At 46.2% G+C, this 18463-nt stretch overlaps 1 protein-coding gene across 1 annotated transcript in view; it reads left to right on the top strand.

Annotated features, from left to right (window-relative positions):
- cpne7 (copine VII) overlaps positions 1-17174 on the top strand; it is a 202783-nt gene extending 185609 nt beyond the window's left edge. Inside the window, exons 13-16 of the mRNA XM_085991647.1 lie at positions 2557-2608; positions 9787-9920; positions 11276-11512; positions 15526-17174. Coding sequence (XP_085847773.1) covers positions 2557-2608; positions 9787-9920; positions 11276-11512; positions 15526-15663 — 561 coding nt within the window. The 3' untranslated portion in view covers positions 15664-17174. The remainder of the gene's footprint in view (positions 1-2556; positions 2609-9786; positions 9921-11275; positions 11513-15525) is intronic.
- The last annotated feature ends 1289 nt before the right edge of the window (positions 17175-18463 follow it).

Below are 18463 nucleotides of genomic sequence, written 5' to 3'. Positions count from 1 at the left end.
AATGCAGAAACATATTGCTTGATGTGTGTGGTGATTATTCTTGTTTTATAAGAAGCATTGTAATTGGTTGCCTGTTTTCCTGCCTTGAGATATATGCTGTAAACTTATTGGTTAGTTGATTCCATGTGACCTGTGGTGGCCATCTTAAATTCAGTTCTCTACAGTTTGGTTGAGACTGGGTGCTTAACATGTACTGCTGGTTTTTTAAGGTTAATAAAGCCTAGCTTTTGAAAGGCAAGCTACTCTTTATTTCAATGTGTTTAATTATATTGCACTTGGACTTATGTTTGTGAACTTAAGTACGGGATGAAAATTAAATACATAGGACTAGTGATCACAATATCAAAAGATAATTACGGAGGATGATGCCATTTAGTCCATCTGAATTCATTAATTCAGAGAGCTCCTAATATTCACCATTTTGGCATCCAGTTGTTTTGTAAATGCTTTCAGGGTTTTTTGCCTCCACCACTCTATCTGGAAGTTTATTCTATCTATCGATCACTTTGAGTGTGAAGAAATATTTCCTGAAATATTCCTAAAATTATCATTTACTAGCTTGATCCTGTACCCTGTAGTTCTACTCTCTCACAGTTTAGCTTGTTTTTTTTATTCATTCACGGGATGTGGGCGTCGCTGGCAAGGCCAGCATTTATTGCCCATCCCTAAATGCCCCTTGAGAAGGTGGTGGTGAGCCGCCTTCTTCACAACCGAGTTTCTTGCTAGGCCATTTCAGAAGACAGTTAAGAGTCAATCACATTGCAGATTTCCTTCCCTAAAGGACATTATTGAACCAGATGGGTTTTTACGACAATCCGATAGTTTCATGGTCACCCTTACTGATATTAGCTTTTTATTCCAGATTTATTTAATTAACTGGATTTAAATTCCCCAGCTGCCATGGTGGGATTTGAACTGCGCATTTCTGGATTACTAGTCCAATAACATAACCACTACGCTAGTGTACTCGTGTATATATAATAATAAAGATCACTCATTTATGGTTTTTAAAAAAATCATGGAATTTGATCTTCAAGGCACTGGTAAAAAATCCTAGAATATCAAGTAATAAGAATTAAATTTAACTTATTCGCTTACTATAATTCATTGGCTTCTAATATTATGGTGTACATGGCATGACACCCCTATTGTTATAAAACAGCATAGAATTATATAGAAAACAGCATATCCTCCAACTCACCGTGTGCAATATTACGGGAGATCTGCAAGCCTATTTATATAATTAAATGTCTTGAATATAGCGATCATTGCATTAAATGTGGGGGTGGCACATTAATTAGAAAAAATAAAGCGGCTGAAAATCCACAGCCCTTCCAAAACATTCCAGCTGTAACTCTGGCGGGACTATAGCAGAAGGGCCACATATTAGGCCAGATATGCTTTCATAAAATCAATCAATCAATGAATGTTAGAAAGGGCGCTAAGAAGTTACTCCTGCACAGGTGTGTCTCTGAAGCCTGGGACTTGGGTTCTGTTGCTTTGTCCAGGATTTACTGTGAACTCGGGTCGTCTTGGAGTGAAGATATTCAACCAAGCAGCAAACTCCCAGAATGCACCAGATATGTCAGCCTGGTGGAGTACCACAGTGTCAATATATGTCTCTGATAGACGCCAACTCCCAGAATTCAGTTCACTATTATCTCCGTCTTCTACAGTGCTGGATAGGTACAGCTGGGCTTATAAACGAGAAGTAATGGTATGCTTTGTGAATGGTCAGCCTTATTGTCCATAATTGTTTTAAAAACAGCGCTTTAAAGGGAAATCTTAATTTTCTGATTGGACAACTATTTTTTTCCTATAAAATACAGCCTTCTGACTGAGGCTCGTTGGGCTAGAGCCGTCAGACCTTTACTCTGCTTTTCATTTGGGAATATTTGATGGTGATACAAGGTGCAAGAAAATGGAGAAATGTTCAGTTCTCTAGCACAAAATTTACAGAAGGAAAATTAAAAAGTGTATAATGACATAAAATTGATAACTGAAAGGTGATACATTTTCTGGAATGTGCTGGACCTGAATTTTTTGCAATTCCAGCTAATTTTTTTGATGAGGGATCGGATGGAAGAACGATAGCTTATTTACAGAAACGCTAGGACTGTACAATATAAGTGGCATCGATTTGTTTTCTTCCTTCAAATTATTTTGCTGTCAGGACAATATTAAAAGGCAATATTTGTTGTGGTTTTATAAACAATAACAGACCACTGGCATGAACCATTGATAGATGTGCTTCGGAATTGGATCAAAATTAAATTCAGTATTAGCCAGATGCTGCCTGCTTATGCTGCCAGTAAATGTGATTTTCAATGCTGTGAATAGAATATAAAAGGAATACTTCACACATGAGACATTAATGGGTACAATAGCAAACGCCGTGTGTGTCATCCTCACGGTCTCTTTTCCAGTAGAGAATGAAATGGGTAATGTAAAGTACAGCTTAGATCAGCCAAGAAAATAGAATATGGCCTCCTTATGAACAGAATAATATGTCATTCATATTTTAGGTTCATTTCAGTGGATTATTTTCTTTTACAGGTTTCACATGATTTTGCCATTAATTTCAATTCTGAAGACGATGAATGTGAAGGTAAGCAGAAACCAGTTTCACTCAATTGGGGGAGCAGATTTGCTGTCACTTTTGTGTCACTGTGAAGTAGTATACGCTTCACAGCAATGCGAAAGTGGCAATATGATTATGGAGTCAGATCCCAATCTGACTTTGAAGCCCTGCAGTGTAAGTCCTCCTAAGGAGGCCCTCTCACACCATTTTGCTTTACACTGAAGTATAACTCCAGTGTGCAGTGTCAAGCTGAGTTTAAAAAAAAATGTTCACAGATCTATGAACCTCATAATCTAAAGCAGCGATTTAAAAAAAAATGTTTTTAAAACAGATACTCTTGTCCATGTTCTTCCTGGCCAGGAGAGGAGGATCCAGCCAGGCAAAATAAATTGGATATTGCCGGGTGCAGATTAATTCTGTCATTACTGGTCTCTGACTGATAGCACAGTATAATCACAGCCTGAAGTGGAAATGGCCTATGTTGGCCAAGTGACCTGTAACAGCCATCTCCAATGTTACACAGCAAAGTTTGTCAGAAGCTACGCAGCCTCGCGCCTGCTGTTGAACATTTATTTCCCCAGGTGCTCAGTGCTAACTATATTAGTTGTCAAACAAAAAGTCACTGAATTAGAATGAGTAATTGACCTAAAAATCTGAGTTTAAAGGTAGCTGAACCCAATAAAGAAATGACAATCAGTTTACACGTATCTTCTTGTTTCATAGATTCCTTGTAAAAAAGAATACAAAACGGCATTCCTGCCTTGGTAGAGTTTTAACATTTTATTAGTTTCCTAGCACAATTGACCCCTCATGCAGGTAACTCTTGCAGATTCCCCAGATACGTGAATATTCATGGTTTCTTATCAAAATTGGGTAGATATTATTTACACGCACACCATTGACACCCGACTCTACCACCTCCACCACATTTCCTCAATTCAATTCAATTTTTTATTTGCCATATGTAACCAGTACAAGTACAATGGAATGTTTACTCCCGGTAGGGACACGTCAGCTATTTTTACAGCGCCATGTTCAGAAAGTCAATTCTTTGGCATCCAGTGGCAGTGGGAGCACGATGTCCCTCAGCGCTCCTGACCCCCCCACTGCGTCTGTGCTGTCAGGCTGCTTGTCCAACATCCAGGCTTAGATAAGTTGCAATTTTCTCCAGCTAAACATTGGGAACACCAATGCTATTTTCTTGAGCCCCACCACAAATTCCATCCCCCTCCCACCGATTTCATCCCCCTCCCGTACCACTATCTTAGGCTGAGGCAGACTAATCGCCAACTCAGTATTCTATTCGACTCTGAGCTGAGCTTCCGCACCCTTATTTTCTTTATCACAATGTCTGCCTACTTCTCATTATTTCCCACCTCCATCCATACCTCAGTCCATCTAATGCTGACACCCTCATCCATGCCTTTGGCTCAATCTCCTGTGTGAGACTAGGACAAAAGTAATGTGCCATCAATAACTCAAAGACAAGGAGTTTAAAGGATTCAACTGAAGGCTTTTAATCACTAAGAACATTGCAGGTCTTTCCACATCGGGTTCGTCTGATAGAATGACTCATACAGCTCTTGAGACATTTATATGACAAAAGACAGGGGCGTAGCCAATACACACAATAGGAAAAAGGGGGCGGTACACACAATACAAAGCAGGTAAAACACAGGGGCTGATGAAGGCATATATTTCATCACATTCACCCCTTCTACAGATTTAGTCTGTCCGGGGGTGTGATAGTCCTTCCTGAACGTCGCAACAGTACCTCGGGTTCCGACCGGGAGTCCGTGGTGCCCTCCTGGGCATACCCATGTATTGGGGGTGTTGCAGGTACTTCTGGGGGTGGTGAGCCTGGGGATGGTGGAGGTTCTTCTGGGGGTGGTGGTGATGGGCCGTCGTCGCTTCCTGCCGAGGCGAGGTCCTTTATGGACACGGTGTCCTCACGCCCGTCGGCGTGCTTGACGTACGCGTACTGTGGGTTTGCGTGGAGTAGATGTACTGCCTTCATGAGGGGATCCGTTTTGTGGCCCCTCACATGCTTCCGTAATAGGACTGTCCCTGGGGTGGAGAGCCACGAAGGTAGGGACACTCCTGAGGTTGATTTGCGGGGAAAAACAAACATCTTCTCGTGAGGAGTGGCGTTAGTAGCAGTACACAGTAGCGACCTTATCGAGTGGAGTACGTCTGGGAGGACCTCTTGCCAGCGGGAGGTGGGGAGGCCTTTAGACCTTAGTGCTAAGGTGACCGCATTCCACACTGTCGCGTTCTCCCTCTCCACTTGCCCATTACCCCGGGGGTTATAACTAGTGGTCCGACTCGTGGCTATCCCCTTTGACAGCAGTTCGTCGCTCATGAACGACGCCCCCCTGTCAGTGTGGATGTAGTTAGGCATGCCGAACGTGCAAAACAGGTTGCCGAGGCACTTGATGACCGTGGCACTGGTCATGTCTGGGCAGGGGTAGGCGAATGGGAAGCGGGAGTACTCGTCCACAATGTTGAGAAAGTACACATTGCGGTCGGTGGAGGGGAGTAGTCCCTTGAAATCTAAGCTCAGGCGCTCGAATGGCCGTGTAGCTTTGATCAGGTGGGCTCGGTCGGGCCTGAGAAAACGGGGCTTGCATTCCGCACAGGTGCGGCAGTCCCTGGTCATCGACCGGACCTCCTCGATGGAATAAGGGAGGTTACGGGATTTTATAAAGTGAAATAGCCGGGTGACCCCCGGGTGGCAGAGGCCATTGTGGAGGCCCTGTAGCCTGTCCCCCTGGATGCTGGCACACATCCCTCGTGATAGGGCGTCGGGGGATTCGTTGAGGGCCCCTGGCCTATATATTATGTCGTACTCAAACGTGGAGAGTTCGATCCGCCACCTGAGAATTTTGTCGTTCTTGATCTTCCCCCTCTGTTTGTTGTTAAACATGAAGGCTACCGACCGCTGGTCGGTAAGCAGGGTGAAGCGTTTGCCGGCTAGGTAGTGCCTCCAGTGCCGCACTGCCTCCACTATGGCCTGGGCCTCCTTCTCTACCGAGGATTGCCTGATCTCGGGCCCTTGGAGGGTTCTTGAGAAAAAGGCTACGGGCCGCCCATCCTGGTTGAGGGTGGCTGCTAAAGCGAAGTCGGACGCATCGCTTTCGACCTGAAAAGGGATGTTTTCGTCCACTGCCTGCAGCGCGGCCTTCTCAATGTCGTGTTTAATGCTGTTGAAGGCGGCGTGGGCCTCGGCCGTGAGCGGGAAGGACGTTGATTTCAGGAGGGGACGGGCCTTGTCAGAATAATTGGGGACCCATTGGGCGTAATAGGAGAAGAACCCCAGGCACCTTTTCAGGGCCTTGGGAGTGTTTGGTAGGGGTAGCTCCTGTAGGGGGCGCAATCGGCCGGGGTCCGGACCGATTTCTCCGTTTTCCACCACGCAGCCCAGGATACAGAGGCGCGTGGTGCTAAAGACACACTTATCCTCGTTGTAGGTGAGATTGAGTCTGAGGGCGGTTTTCAGAAATCTCGCGAGGTTCGAGTCGTGGTCTTGCTGGTCGTGGCCGCAGATGGTGACGTTGTCTAGGTATGGGTAGGTGGCTGTTAACTGGTTCTCATTGACCATGCGGTCCATCTCCCGCTGGAAGACCGAGACCCCATTCGTTACCCCAAAGGGGACTCTGAGGAAGTGGTAGAGGCATCCGTTCGCCTCGAAGGCGGTGTATGGACGGTCCTCCGGCCTAATGGGGAGCTGGTGGTATGCCGATTTTAGGTCGATGGTGGAAAACACCCGGTATTGCGCAATTTGGTTAACCATATCCGCTATGCGGGGCAGAGGGTAGGCGTCTAGCTGGGTGTATAGATTAACCGTCTGGCTATAATCTATCACCATCCGCTTCTTTTCGCTACCCTTAACTACTACTACCTGGGCGCGCCACGGGCTGGTACTGCATTCGATGATACCCTCCCGCTTGAGTCTTTCTACTTCCGACGCAATGAACCGTCTATCCTCCCAGCTGTACCGCCTACTCTTGGTCGCTATGGGTCGATAGTTGGGTGCGAGGTTGGCGAACAGAGAGGGCGGTTTGACCTTCAGGGTAGCCAGACCGCACACTGTGAGGGGCGCCTGGGACCCACCGTAGGTAAGCGTGATACTTTGGTGGTGGCACTGGAAGTCCAGACCCAAGATCACGCTCACACAGAGATCTGGCATTATCAATAGTTTAAAATCTCTGTAATCAGTGCCTTTTACCGACAACATAACCGCGCAGAAACCTGTAATTTTTGAGGTATGAGTCTTATCAGCCATGGCGATTTTACCCTGCGTGGGGACTATCGTTAGTGAAAGTCGTTTTACCAGGCTAGGATGAATAAAGCTTTCGGTGCTCCTGCAGTCAATCAAGCATTTAACCTTGTTCCCGTTTACCTCTATGTCCATCATCGATTTAGACAACGGATGCGGCCTGGATTGATCCACTGTGATCGAGGCCACCAGTGGGTCCTGGAGGTCCGTGTAGTCAGGGCAAGATGGTGGACTCCATGAGGGTGGACAAGATGGCGTCCAAGATGGCCACCCCCACGGCGCGCACGCGGCGGTGGTGGAGTTGGAGGCGGGGTTCCCTCTGCAGACTTTGCTGAAATGTCCTTTCTTCCCGCATTTAAAACAGGTGGTGCCCTCCGCTGGGCACAGATGCCTGGAGTGTTTGTCCTGGCCGCAGAAGTAGCATTTCGGGCCCCGATGCATCGCGGCAGTAGTGGGGCTTCTGGGTGGAGGCTGGGGCTCCGATGGTGCTGGGCTGGCCTGAGACCTGGGAGGTGAAGATGGCTTCCAAGATGGCGGCCCCCACGGCACGCACGAGGCGGAGTGGGCCGCGTGGCCTGAGGAACAGGATTCAGAGTTCCTCTGGGCCATATCCAGCGATCGCGCTATGCCCATAGCCTGTTTTAAGTCCAGTCCCTCCTTTTCAAACAGTTTCTGCCGAATGTAATTTGAACTGAGGCCCGCAATAAAGGAGTCTCGGATCAGCTCCTCCGTGTACACGATGGCAGCCATGGCCTTACAGTTACAGTCTCTGCCCAGTACTTTTAGGCTTAGCATGAAGTCCTCTAGTGACTCACCATGCCGCTGCGTGCGAGTAGTCAGAAGATGCCTGGCGTACACCTCGTTTATTGGCCGCACGTAGTGGGCCTTCAGAATGGTGCAGGCATCCCCGTAGCTGGTGGCATCTTGGATGAGAGGGGAGACCCGATGGCTCACCCAGTTTCGCAGGATTCCCAGTTTCACGTCTCCGGTGGCGGTTGCGGCTGCTATGGCGGTGGATGAGTTTGCGATGAAAAATTCGAAGCATTGGAACCAGTGTCCGAACTGTGTGGCTGCGTCTGAGGCACGGGGGTCCAGATCCAAGCGCTCTGGTTTCAGGAGTCGATCCATCTTGGTGTTTTAGTGATTAAAATTGATGTGTCATCAATAACTCAAAGACAAGGGCCTAGAAATTCAGTGGTGTTAGCGCCCACTTAGCGCCTAAAGAGGTCTTTAGCGCCGGCGCTGTTGGTAGCCTGGAATTCAGTGTAGCGCAAATGGTGGCGTTAGCCGGTAGCGCTGCGCCGGCACCGATGACGTCATCGGTGTGCGCAGCGCCCCGGTTCCAACGCGATGCCGGCCCAACGCCCAAATTCACTTGCCGCCGCCTCACCCGTAGCGGGCGCAAGGAGCGTTTGTAAAACGGGGCCTTGCAGCTCCGAGAGGCCGGGGCGTAAAGGTGGAGGTGCGGCCGGCCGCTTTCCCGGCGGCCGCTTGGCCGCTCCTTCCTCCCCGGACTCCCACACCACCCCCCCGCGGCATTGGTCTCTGACCCCCGCGAGCCCGGCACTTCTCCGTGGTGCCGGGCTCATTTGCCGGGGGAATCCAGTGGCGATCTCACGGCTGCAGGCAGCTCCTCCTTAAGAGAAGGAGGAGGCCTGCAGTACCCCAGCCTGCCGCACTGCATCGGGTGGCGCAGCGGCAGCTGGACGCCTGAAATTGACTTTCAGCGCCCCAAGCGAGGCGGCCAAACCCTGCAATAGCGCCCGCCTCCGTCTTGGGGCGCTGCAACTGAATTTCAGGCGGGCGCTACGGGAATCCGGGCGAGCGCTAAATTTCGGGCGCTAAAGACCTGGCGCGGCGATAGCGAAATTCTAGGCCAAGGAGTTTAAAGGATTCAACTGAAGGCTTTTAATCACTAAGAACATTGCAGGTCTTTCCACATCGGGTTCGTCTGATAGAATGACTCATACAGCTCTTGAGACCTTTATATGACAAAAGACAGGGGCGTAGCCAATACACACAATAGGAAAAAGGGGGCGGTACACACAATACAAAGCAGGTAAAACACAGGGGCTGATGAAGGCATATATTTCATCACATTGGACACGTCAGCTATTTTTACAGCGCCGTGTTCAGAAAGTCAATTCTTTGGCATCCAGTGGCAGTGGGAGCACGATGTCCCTCAGCGCTCCTGACCCCTCCACTGCGTCTGTGCTGTCAGGCTGCTTGTCCAACATCCAGGCTTAGATAAGTTGCAATTTTCTCCAGCTAAACATTGGGAACACCAATGCTATTTTCTTGAGCCCCACCACAAATTCCATCCCCCTCCCACCGATTTCATCCCCCTCCCATGCCACTATCTTAGGCTGAGGCAGACTAATCGCCAACTCAGTATTTTGTTCGACTCTGAGCTGAGCTTCCGCACCCTTATTTTCTTTATCACAATGTCTGCCTACTTCTAATTATTTCCCACCTCCATCCATACCTCAGCCCATCTAATGCTGACACCCTCATCCATGCCTTTGGCTCAATCTCCTGTGTGAGACTAGGACAAAAGCTTTGCTAAAACCTAAATCTATATTATCCGCTGAGCCCCTTTGTCACAAAGTCTGTTATTTCCTCAAAGAAGTACAATGATTTCCCAAATCATACCGCAATGTACTAACAATGCAATTTATTTCAGCAGCCAATGAATGCCATCTGTCCAGAATAGTCACAAAATAGGTTCAGCATTAGCACAAATAATATATAATCTGTTTCAATATGTGTGATGTACTAGCTTTTACCTCTGGAGAACTGGCTGTGCAGCAATGGACAGAATAAATCTCTGGCTTTGTATATTATGTTCATGCTTTCTGAACATTATTTTATATCACAGAATATATAGATGAGAGCAACTTCTAACTGAACTCTGTCTTTGTTTAAGGAATACAGGGAGTCGTTGAGTCATATCAGAACTGTCTACCCAAAATTCAACTCTATGGCCCAACGAATGTGTCCCCTATTATAGGCAAAGTGGCTAAGGTGGCTGCTGAGGAGGAGAAGACAAAAGAAGCATCTGTATGTATAATCTTACAAAAAAAACATAAATCACAGAAACACATAAGGGATGTAGCTAGCAATTTGAAATCTGTACACATGCCAGTTGATCTTTTAGTCCCTTCTCCTACTGTGTAGTTCCGCTGGGACACAAGTGCAGACCAATATGTTATTTCAGACTGTTCAACTGGATCAGTGGGTTAATGCACCATGTCGTGTGCTGAGGAACCATATCGATCAGGAAGGCCCCAGGTTTGATTCCTGGCCTGTGCTACATTGCTGATCTAAGCTGGGATAGTGTGAATTAACTTCCTCATCCCTGGGCAGCAACAAAAAAAACAGCTAGGATTCCAGCGGTTTGCTGGTTTGCTGGTTCATTAGGTGAGCAAAGAACTGAGCTCAGCTGTGAAGCCCCCATGAGCCTACTGGTGCTCAATGTCTCAGCTCACAGACAAAGAAAAGAAAGAAAGAGCTTTGCATTTATAAAGCGCCTTACATGACCCCAAGATTTCCCAATGAATTGCTATTGAAGTGCAGCCACTGTTGTAATACATAGAAGATAGGAGCAGGAGTAGGCCATTCGGCCCCTTGAGCCTGTTCCACCATTTAATGAGATCATGGCTGATCTAATATAATAAACGCGGCAGCCACAGAGCAAGGTTTCACAAACGGCAATCAAATAAATGACCAGATGTTCTATTTTTCTAGCCGTTGACTGAGAGATGTTGGTCAGGACACCAGGACAACTAACCTGTTCTTCTTTGAATAATGCCTTGGGATCTTTTGCATCCAACTAAGAGGGTGGACAGGGTCTTGGATTAACATCTCATCTGAAAGACAGCACTTCAGATAATGCAGCATAACTTCAGTACTGCACTGAAGTGTCAGCCTAGATTAAATACTCAAGACTCTGGAGTGGGGCTGGAACCCACAACCATCTAGCTCAGAGGCAAGATTGCTCCCACTGAGTCAAGGCTGACACCTTGTTATCAGCAACCATGAAAGAATGGCCACTTGAAGAGAGGTACCCAATGGCTGCTAATGCACAAGGTGTCAGCCTTGACTCAGTGGGAGCAATCTTGCCTCTGAGCTAGATGGTTGTGGGTTCCAGCCCCACTCCAGAGTCTTGAGTATTTAATCTAGGCTGACACTTCAGTGCAGTACTGAGGTTATGGCTGCTAATCCCCATCAGAAGTTGACGCCTTCAGTAATTTCTGAGACAGTAGTAATGATGCGACAGTTCAGTAATAATGCATACTATGACACTGTTGCCGTAAAACCAAAAAAGTAACATGATGGTAAATAAATTTTATTTGCTTCAAGGTTTTATACAGGGACCTTTCTGTCTTGATTGAACCTTAATTTTGTCTTTGCAGCAATACTTTATCCTGCTGATCCTAACAGATGGTGTTGTCACTGACATGGCAGATACAAGGGAGGCAATAGTCCGAGCATCATACCTACCAATGTCCATCATCATTGTTGGTGTTGGGAATGCGGACTTTACAGATATGCAGATACTGGACGGTGATGATGGGGTTTTACGATCTCCAAAGGGGGAACCTGTGTTACGAGACATTGTTCAGTTTGTCCCCTTCCGTGAATTTAAAAATGTAAGGACTAAAGTATTTTTGAATTATGCTACCTATTACAGTACATAAGATTGCCTTCTGTTAGATTGGCACTTTTAAAGCCAGAATTATTAAAAAAAAACACTTGCTTTAAATTGAAGAAAAATATGACAAAGGTTCTCACAGAATCAAAAATGGGGGGAGAATGCTTCAACACCTTTTAGGAATTCAGTTCCCTGTTTTGTTCAGTTCTTAATGGAAATTTATTTTCCATTCATTTTCTGTAGTTTGTATTTGGTATTATTAAGTTAATATCAAAGAACTGTCTTTTATTTACAACAACAACTTGCATTTATATAGCACTTTGAGTACTGCGCACAGTTTTGATCTCCTTATTTAAGGAAGGATATACTTGCATTGGAGGCAGTTCAGAGACAATTCACTAGGTTAATTCCAGAGATGAGGGGTTTGACTTGTGAAGAAAGGTTGAGCAGGCTGGGCCTATACTCATTGGAATTTAGAAGAACGAGAGGTGATCTTATCGAAACATAAGATACTGAGGGGGCTCAACAGAGTAGATCCAGAGAGGACGGTTCCCCTCATGGGGAAATCTAGAACTCGGGGGCACAGTCTCAGAATAAAGGGTCGCCCTTTTAGAACTGAGATGAGGAGGAACTTCTTCTCTCAGAGGGTCGTAAATTTGTGGAATTCTCTGCCCCAGAGAGCTGTGGAGGCTGGGCCAGTAAATACATTTAAAGTGGAGATAGACACATTTTTGCAAGATAAGGGAATGAAGGGTTATGGGGAGCGGGCTGGGAAGTGGCTTTGAGCCCTAGATCAGCCATGATCTTATTGAATGGCGGAGCAGGCTCGAGGGGCCAAGTGGCCTATTCCTGCTCTAATTTCTTAGGTTCTTTAACATAGTAAAACATCCCAAGGCGCTTCACAGAAGGGTTATCAAACAAAATTTGACACCAAGCCACATAAGGAGATATTAGGACAGACTTAGTCAAAGAGGTAGGTTTTAAGGAGTGTCTTAAAGGAGGAAAGGGAGGTAGAGAAGCAGAGAGCTTTAGGAAGGGGATTCCAGAGCTTAGGACATCGGCAGCTGAAGGCACGGCCATCAATGGTGGAGCGATTAAAATCGGGGATGTGCAAGAGGCCAGAATTGGAGGAGAGTAGATATCTCGGAGGGTTGTAGGGCTGGAGGAGTTTACAGAGATAGGGAGGGGCGAGGCCACGGAGGGATTTGATAACATAACTTCCCAATTTTCCAAGTTTTCATGAGAAGATGAGCCTTCACAATGCATCTTTATGTTAACATTGTAGGCTAGAAATGACTGTTGCTAAGTTATAAGAACAATGAATACATTAGTATCAAATTCCTAACTCAACAAAGATGGCACAGAAAATAATTCAGAAAGGGACGATAAAGATGGTTCTAGATTTCAGCCATTGATCTAGGAAGCTAAATCTATTTTCATTGGAAAAATGTTTGTGTGCGCATATTATCCAAATCTTTAAAATAATAAAGGGAATTGATAAGATTGATGTAGAGAGGTATTTCATTCAAAATCATGATAGGAGATCAAAGATCATGATTGTAAGCTAAAGAAGACATTTAAACCTTAGGAATAACTTGTTAATTCACAGTTGTTAGTCTATGACATAGGCCACAGCCTTGCAGAGTAAGTAGTGACTCAGATGAATCAGTCAGAAGGAGGTGGGCTGACTTCCTGATTCAGTAAAAGAACATGGGTTTGAAGTGGGTATTGGAGAATAATGAAGGGGACTTGGATGGCATGGTGAACAGGATAGGCTGAGGATAAGACAAACCTATATTTGTTTTATGACTGCGGATAAAACTTCCTCCTTTTGTGCTGCTTTTCCTCCATGGCTCTTTGGTCTACCTGGGTGTACAGTAGTCTAGTTGGTGTGGCACTGGACTGGCAACCCAAAGGTTGGAATCCCAAATCCACCTAGGAAGTTGTGAAATTGAATTCAATTAATCTTGTAATGTGTGGGCTAACACCAGAAAATGACCATGAAATCTACCAATTATTGTAAAAGCCCAATTGGTTCACTAATGTCCTTGCAATAAATATCACCTTGCCAGTTTTGCCCACATCCCAAGAACAAATATAAAAAAAGTCCTCTACCAATGCCACTTTAAAGCCAGGCATTCCAAGGTGAATGAGAGGTACGAGGGGGACTCGCTTCCTGATTTTTGCCATTTCTAATGAGAAAATGGCCCTACTCAGTGTCCACTCCCACTCCAAGACTGGAATTTTCCCCTAAAAAAACAGGTGAGTTTGGAGCGTGGGGGCAGTTAAATTGTTAAAAATGGGATTCCCGACCTGATCCCACCTCCAACACACCCATTTCCGGTTTTAATGGAGGCAGGACGGGGGGCGGGCGACCAACCCGCTCCCAGGGGGCAGAACGTCAATTTAAATATTATAATGAGGCTGGAAGCCTTTTTTTTTCACCTCCATTTTGAATTTAATTGCCTGTGGACAGGTTTTGCACAATTCGTGAAACTCGGCAGTTAAAGGGAAGTGGGGACTGCTGCATCCAGGCGGTAAGTGGCTTAATACCTACCTCCTAGACTCAGCATCCCTGCCTAACCCACCCCTCGCGATCGGAGACCCCATCCACGAGGTCTCCGAACAACTCCCCAGGCCTCCGATCCCCAACACGAGGCCTCCCCTCCCCACCCCACCGATGAAGCTGAGGCCGGCCACATTCCTCCGTTGGGCAACCGCACCCCCCCCCCCCCCTCCTGCCGATCCCAGATCGATTGCAGTTGATTTGTCATGCTGCTTGTCCGACATCCAGTACTGGATGAGCAGCAATGTCCTCCAACTAAATATTGGGAAGACCAAAGCCATTGTCTTCGCTCCCCGCCACAAACTCTTTCTTTGCCACTGACTGCATCCCTCTCCCTGCCGACTGTCTGAGCTGAACAAGGCCATTCACAACCTTGCCGTTTTATTTGACCCTGAGGGGAGCTTCCAACCTCATGATCGCCTACTTCCACCTCCGTAACATCACCATTCTCACCATTCTCCGCCCCTGCCTCAGCTGGTTTGCTGCTGAAACCCTCATCCATGCCTTTGTTACATCTAGATTTGACTATTCCAATGCTGTCCTGGCCGGCCTCCCACCTTGCACCCTCTATAAACTTGAGCTCATCCAAAACTCTGCTACCTATATCCTAAATTGCACCCAGGCCTGTTCACCCATCACCCCTATGCTTGCTGACCTACATTGGCTCCCAGTCTGGCAAAGCCTCAATTTTAAAATTCTCATCCTTGTTTTCAAATCCCTCCATGGCGTCGCCCCTCCCTATCTCTGTAACCTCCTCCAGCCTTACAACCCCCTGAGATCTCAGCGCTCCTCCAATTCTTGCGCATCTCCGGTTTTAATCGGCCCACCATTAGTGACCGTGCCTTCAGCTACCGAGGCCTTAAGCTCTGGAATTCCCTCCCTAAACCTCTCTGCCTGTCTCTCCTCCTATCGCCGATCCTTCATCATCGCTGGGTCAAAATCCTGGAACTCCCTACCTAATAGCACTGTGGGAGTACCTTCACCACACGGACTGCAGCGGTTCAAGAAGGCGGCTCACCATCACCTTCTCAAGGGCAATTAGGGATGGGCAAAAATGCTGGCCTTGGCCAGCGACACTCACATCCCATAAACGAATAAAAAAACGATGCTCCTTAAAACCTACCTCTTTGATCAAGCTGCCCGAATATCTCCTTATGTGGCTCGGTGTCAAATTTTGTTTGATAATGCTCCTGTGACACGCCCTTTGGATGTTTAATTACGTTTCAGGCGCTATATAAATGCCAGGTATTGTGGTTTGTGAATGAGCAAAAAGTAAATGTTTGAGACACACTTTGTGTTGATACTCTTTAAGGCTTGAATTAATTTCCTTTGTTTTAACTGTACTGCTCTTTGATAATTTTTGTAAGTTGCTAGATCCAAAAATACAATAAATTGAAACAAGAAAGAAGTTAGTTTCTCCATTAATGTATTTTTCTGTGTTCCAGGCATCTCCAGCAGCTTTGGCCAAATGTGTCTTAGCAGAGGTTCCAAAGCAAGTTGTGGAATATTACAGTTACAAGGCTATTCCTCCAAAATGTCCAACTCTGGACTCCTCTGAGTCAGCATGCACAACGCCTGAATAAATTGACTGACCTTTACAAGTGCAAGTCTCTTAAGAGAGAATGATATGACAGTGCGAAAATAATATTCACATTATGTAACTGGTTTTCTACATACATTTTAAGATTAAAAAAATCATTCAGCAATTTTCATAGCTCTAGTAAACAAATTGCAACATCCATGGCAATGGTCAACCACGGCAAAATGTCTTGAGACTGAAAGATGAAATTGGGCAATGTTCTGCCAATACCCAGACACATCATCTAGCTCCAGTGCTTTTCTGAATTGATGGGACGTGTATCATTTATCATCTGGAGTGAATAGAGCTGTAAATGCAAAATGGATGTAGGAACAGGATGCTTTACCTTCCAAAGCACTAGACACATGTCCTGAAGAAATTCCTTTCTAGGAACAATTCCCTCAAAAACCAACTAAAGCCACTGCAGTAAGCAAATCACATGTGACATATGCTGCACAGTTTCTGCATTCTTAGCTTCATAGTTAATCTGAAGATTTTGGTTGTAGATTTAAAGCCACATATTTAAGACATTTTTTCCATATAATATATCCTCCAGCTGAGGATATACTGTGGAAAAGTTTTTTGCAGAATTTTGCAATATCTTTTATTTTTTGCTTGTATTTTGAAAAAAAAATGCATGCATTAATTAGTATGCATAACACTAAAATTGGAGGGAAAAACAACGTTTTGGATTGAAATCACGACAAAAAAAGTGGAAAACTGCTATTCTGGGCCGAGACACACTAAGAAAATGTATATAATAGTATAAGTTGAATGGCTTAGTGATACAATACATTTGGAGTGACATGAAGTAGCTGGAGATTGGTTGACACTTGTGATTAAGCCAAGGAATTTCCTGATGTTAGCCATGTCAGGGTGTACACTATCCATATCCCAGGGAGGGAAGGATCGGTGAATGCTCTCAAACATTTCATAGCAGCCAACACAATAATAGCAGAAATAAAACCAGAAAATGCTGGAAATACTCAGCAGTTCAGGCAGCATCTGTGGAGAGCGAAACAGAGTTAACGGTTCAGGTCGATAACTTTTTGTCAGAACTGGAAAAAGTTAGAGGTATAACAGGTTTTAAGCAAGTACAGAGGTAGGGAAAGGGGGGAGGGGAGGAGAGGAAAGAACAAAAGGGAAGCTCTGTGATAGGGTGGAAGGCAGGAGAGATTAAAAGGCAAAAGGAGGTGGTAATGGGACAAGTAAAGAAACAAAAGATGGGTCTAGAAGAAGTGTAAGTGGGAATAGCAGAATCATCAATAGCTGCCGTCCGAAAAAATAGGGGCAGAGGTGATGATCTGAAATTGTTGAATTCAATGTTGAGTCCGAAAGGCTGTAAAGTGCCTAATCAAAAGATGAGGCGCTGTTCCTTGAGCTTACATTCAGCTTCATTGGAACAGTGTAAGAGATCAAGGACAGAGAGATCAGAGTGGAATTGGAGCGTAGAATTAAAGGGCTGGATTTTCATTCGGCAGTCGGGAAGGAGGCGGGACTACAACTTTCGGGCTTTAGTCCCGCCTCCATCGACGTCTGGCCAATCGACGCGATTTTCCCTTGATTGACCTTGTTGAGCTCGCCCAGTGGGCTCAGCAGGCCAATTAAGGGCCACCCGGCAACAGGTGACGCCACAGACTGAAATTTCATCTGTCAAGAGTTTTTGACAGATGAAATATCAGTGTTTCACAGCTGTTTGAAGCTGTCAAACACTGACAGCCTGACTTCTAACCTGAGTCCTTCTACACAGACTCAGTTAGAACTGTCACCGGCACTGAAAGCTGAAGGTTGTCACCTTTGACAGTTCGCAGCCATTCGGCTTTCAGTGCCGGCTGAGTGATGGACTCCGGACGACTAGAGGAAGAAAGGCTGTTAAGGTAAGTACAGGTAATTTAAACTTCTTTACACACTTCAGACAAACCAAACACACTTACCTTTGCACTCATGCACTCATCACTCACCTGAACACCGACATCGCGACCCCTCCAAGTCCTTCAACCCGACGGCCCACCTGCTCTAACCTGGCGTGGTTTGGAGCCATCGAGAATCCCACACGACACCCCTCAAAATAGGGATTAGGCTAAAAACTGCCTGCTAACTATCTGTTAACAAGCAGTTAATTGGCACTAATCCCTTCCCGCCTCAGGTCGGCATGTCCCAGTGCAGGGCGGGTACCCGCCTCCTCTGAAACTTACGTGTGGGCGGGATGGTGTCGGGACCCCCGAATTCGGGATTTTTGCCCCCCGCACGCCTAAAAGCCTGCCTCACGGCACACTGAAAATCTGGCCCAAAGTGTCAGGTGACCGCAAGCTCGGGGTCACGCTTATGGACTGAACGGAGGTGTTCCACAAAGCGGTCACCCAATGTAGAAGAGACCGCATTGTGAGCAGCGAATACAGTATACTAAATTGCAAGAAGCACAAGTAAATCGCTGTTTCACCTGGAAGGGGTGTTTGGGGCCCTGGACAGTGGGAAGGGAGGAGGTAAAAGGGCTGATGTTGCATCTGCTGCGTTTGCACGAGAAGGTGCTGTGGGAAGGGAAGGGGTTGTTGGGGGTGATTGAGGAGTGGACCAGGGTGTCACGGAGGCAACAGTCCCTTCAGATTGCTGAAAGGGGAGGGGAAGATGTGTTTGGTGGTGGGATCATGCTGGAGGTGATCCAATAATAGCAGAGGCAGGGATTTGGTCGCTTACCTGTTGGGGAATAGTGCATACTGGGAATGTACCGAAAAGGAAGAGTTGAAATACATTAGAAAGAAGACAAAATTGAAAGGGCATTGTCTTCATGAAAAAACTCTTGGCAA

This window comes from Somniosus microcephalus, chromosome 6 (assembly GCF_052327205.1).
Source record: "Somniosus microcephalus isolate GS21.2 chromosome 6, FLI_Smic_1.0, whole genome shotgun sequence".
NCBI lineage: Eukaryota > Metazoa > Chordata > Chondrichthyes > Squaliformes > Somniosidae > Somniosus > Somniosus microcephalus.
Note: the sequence above shows the minus strand (reverse complement) of the source record. Positions and strands in the feature narration are given on the sequence as shown.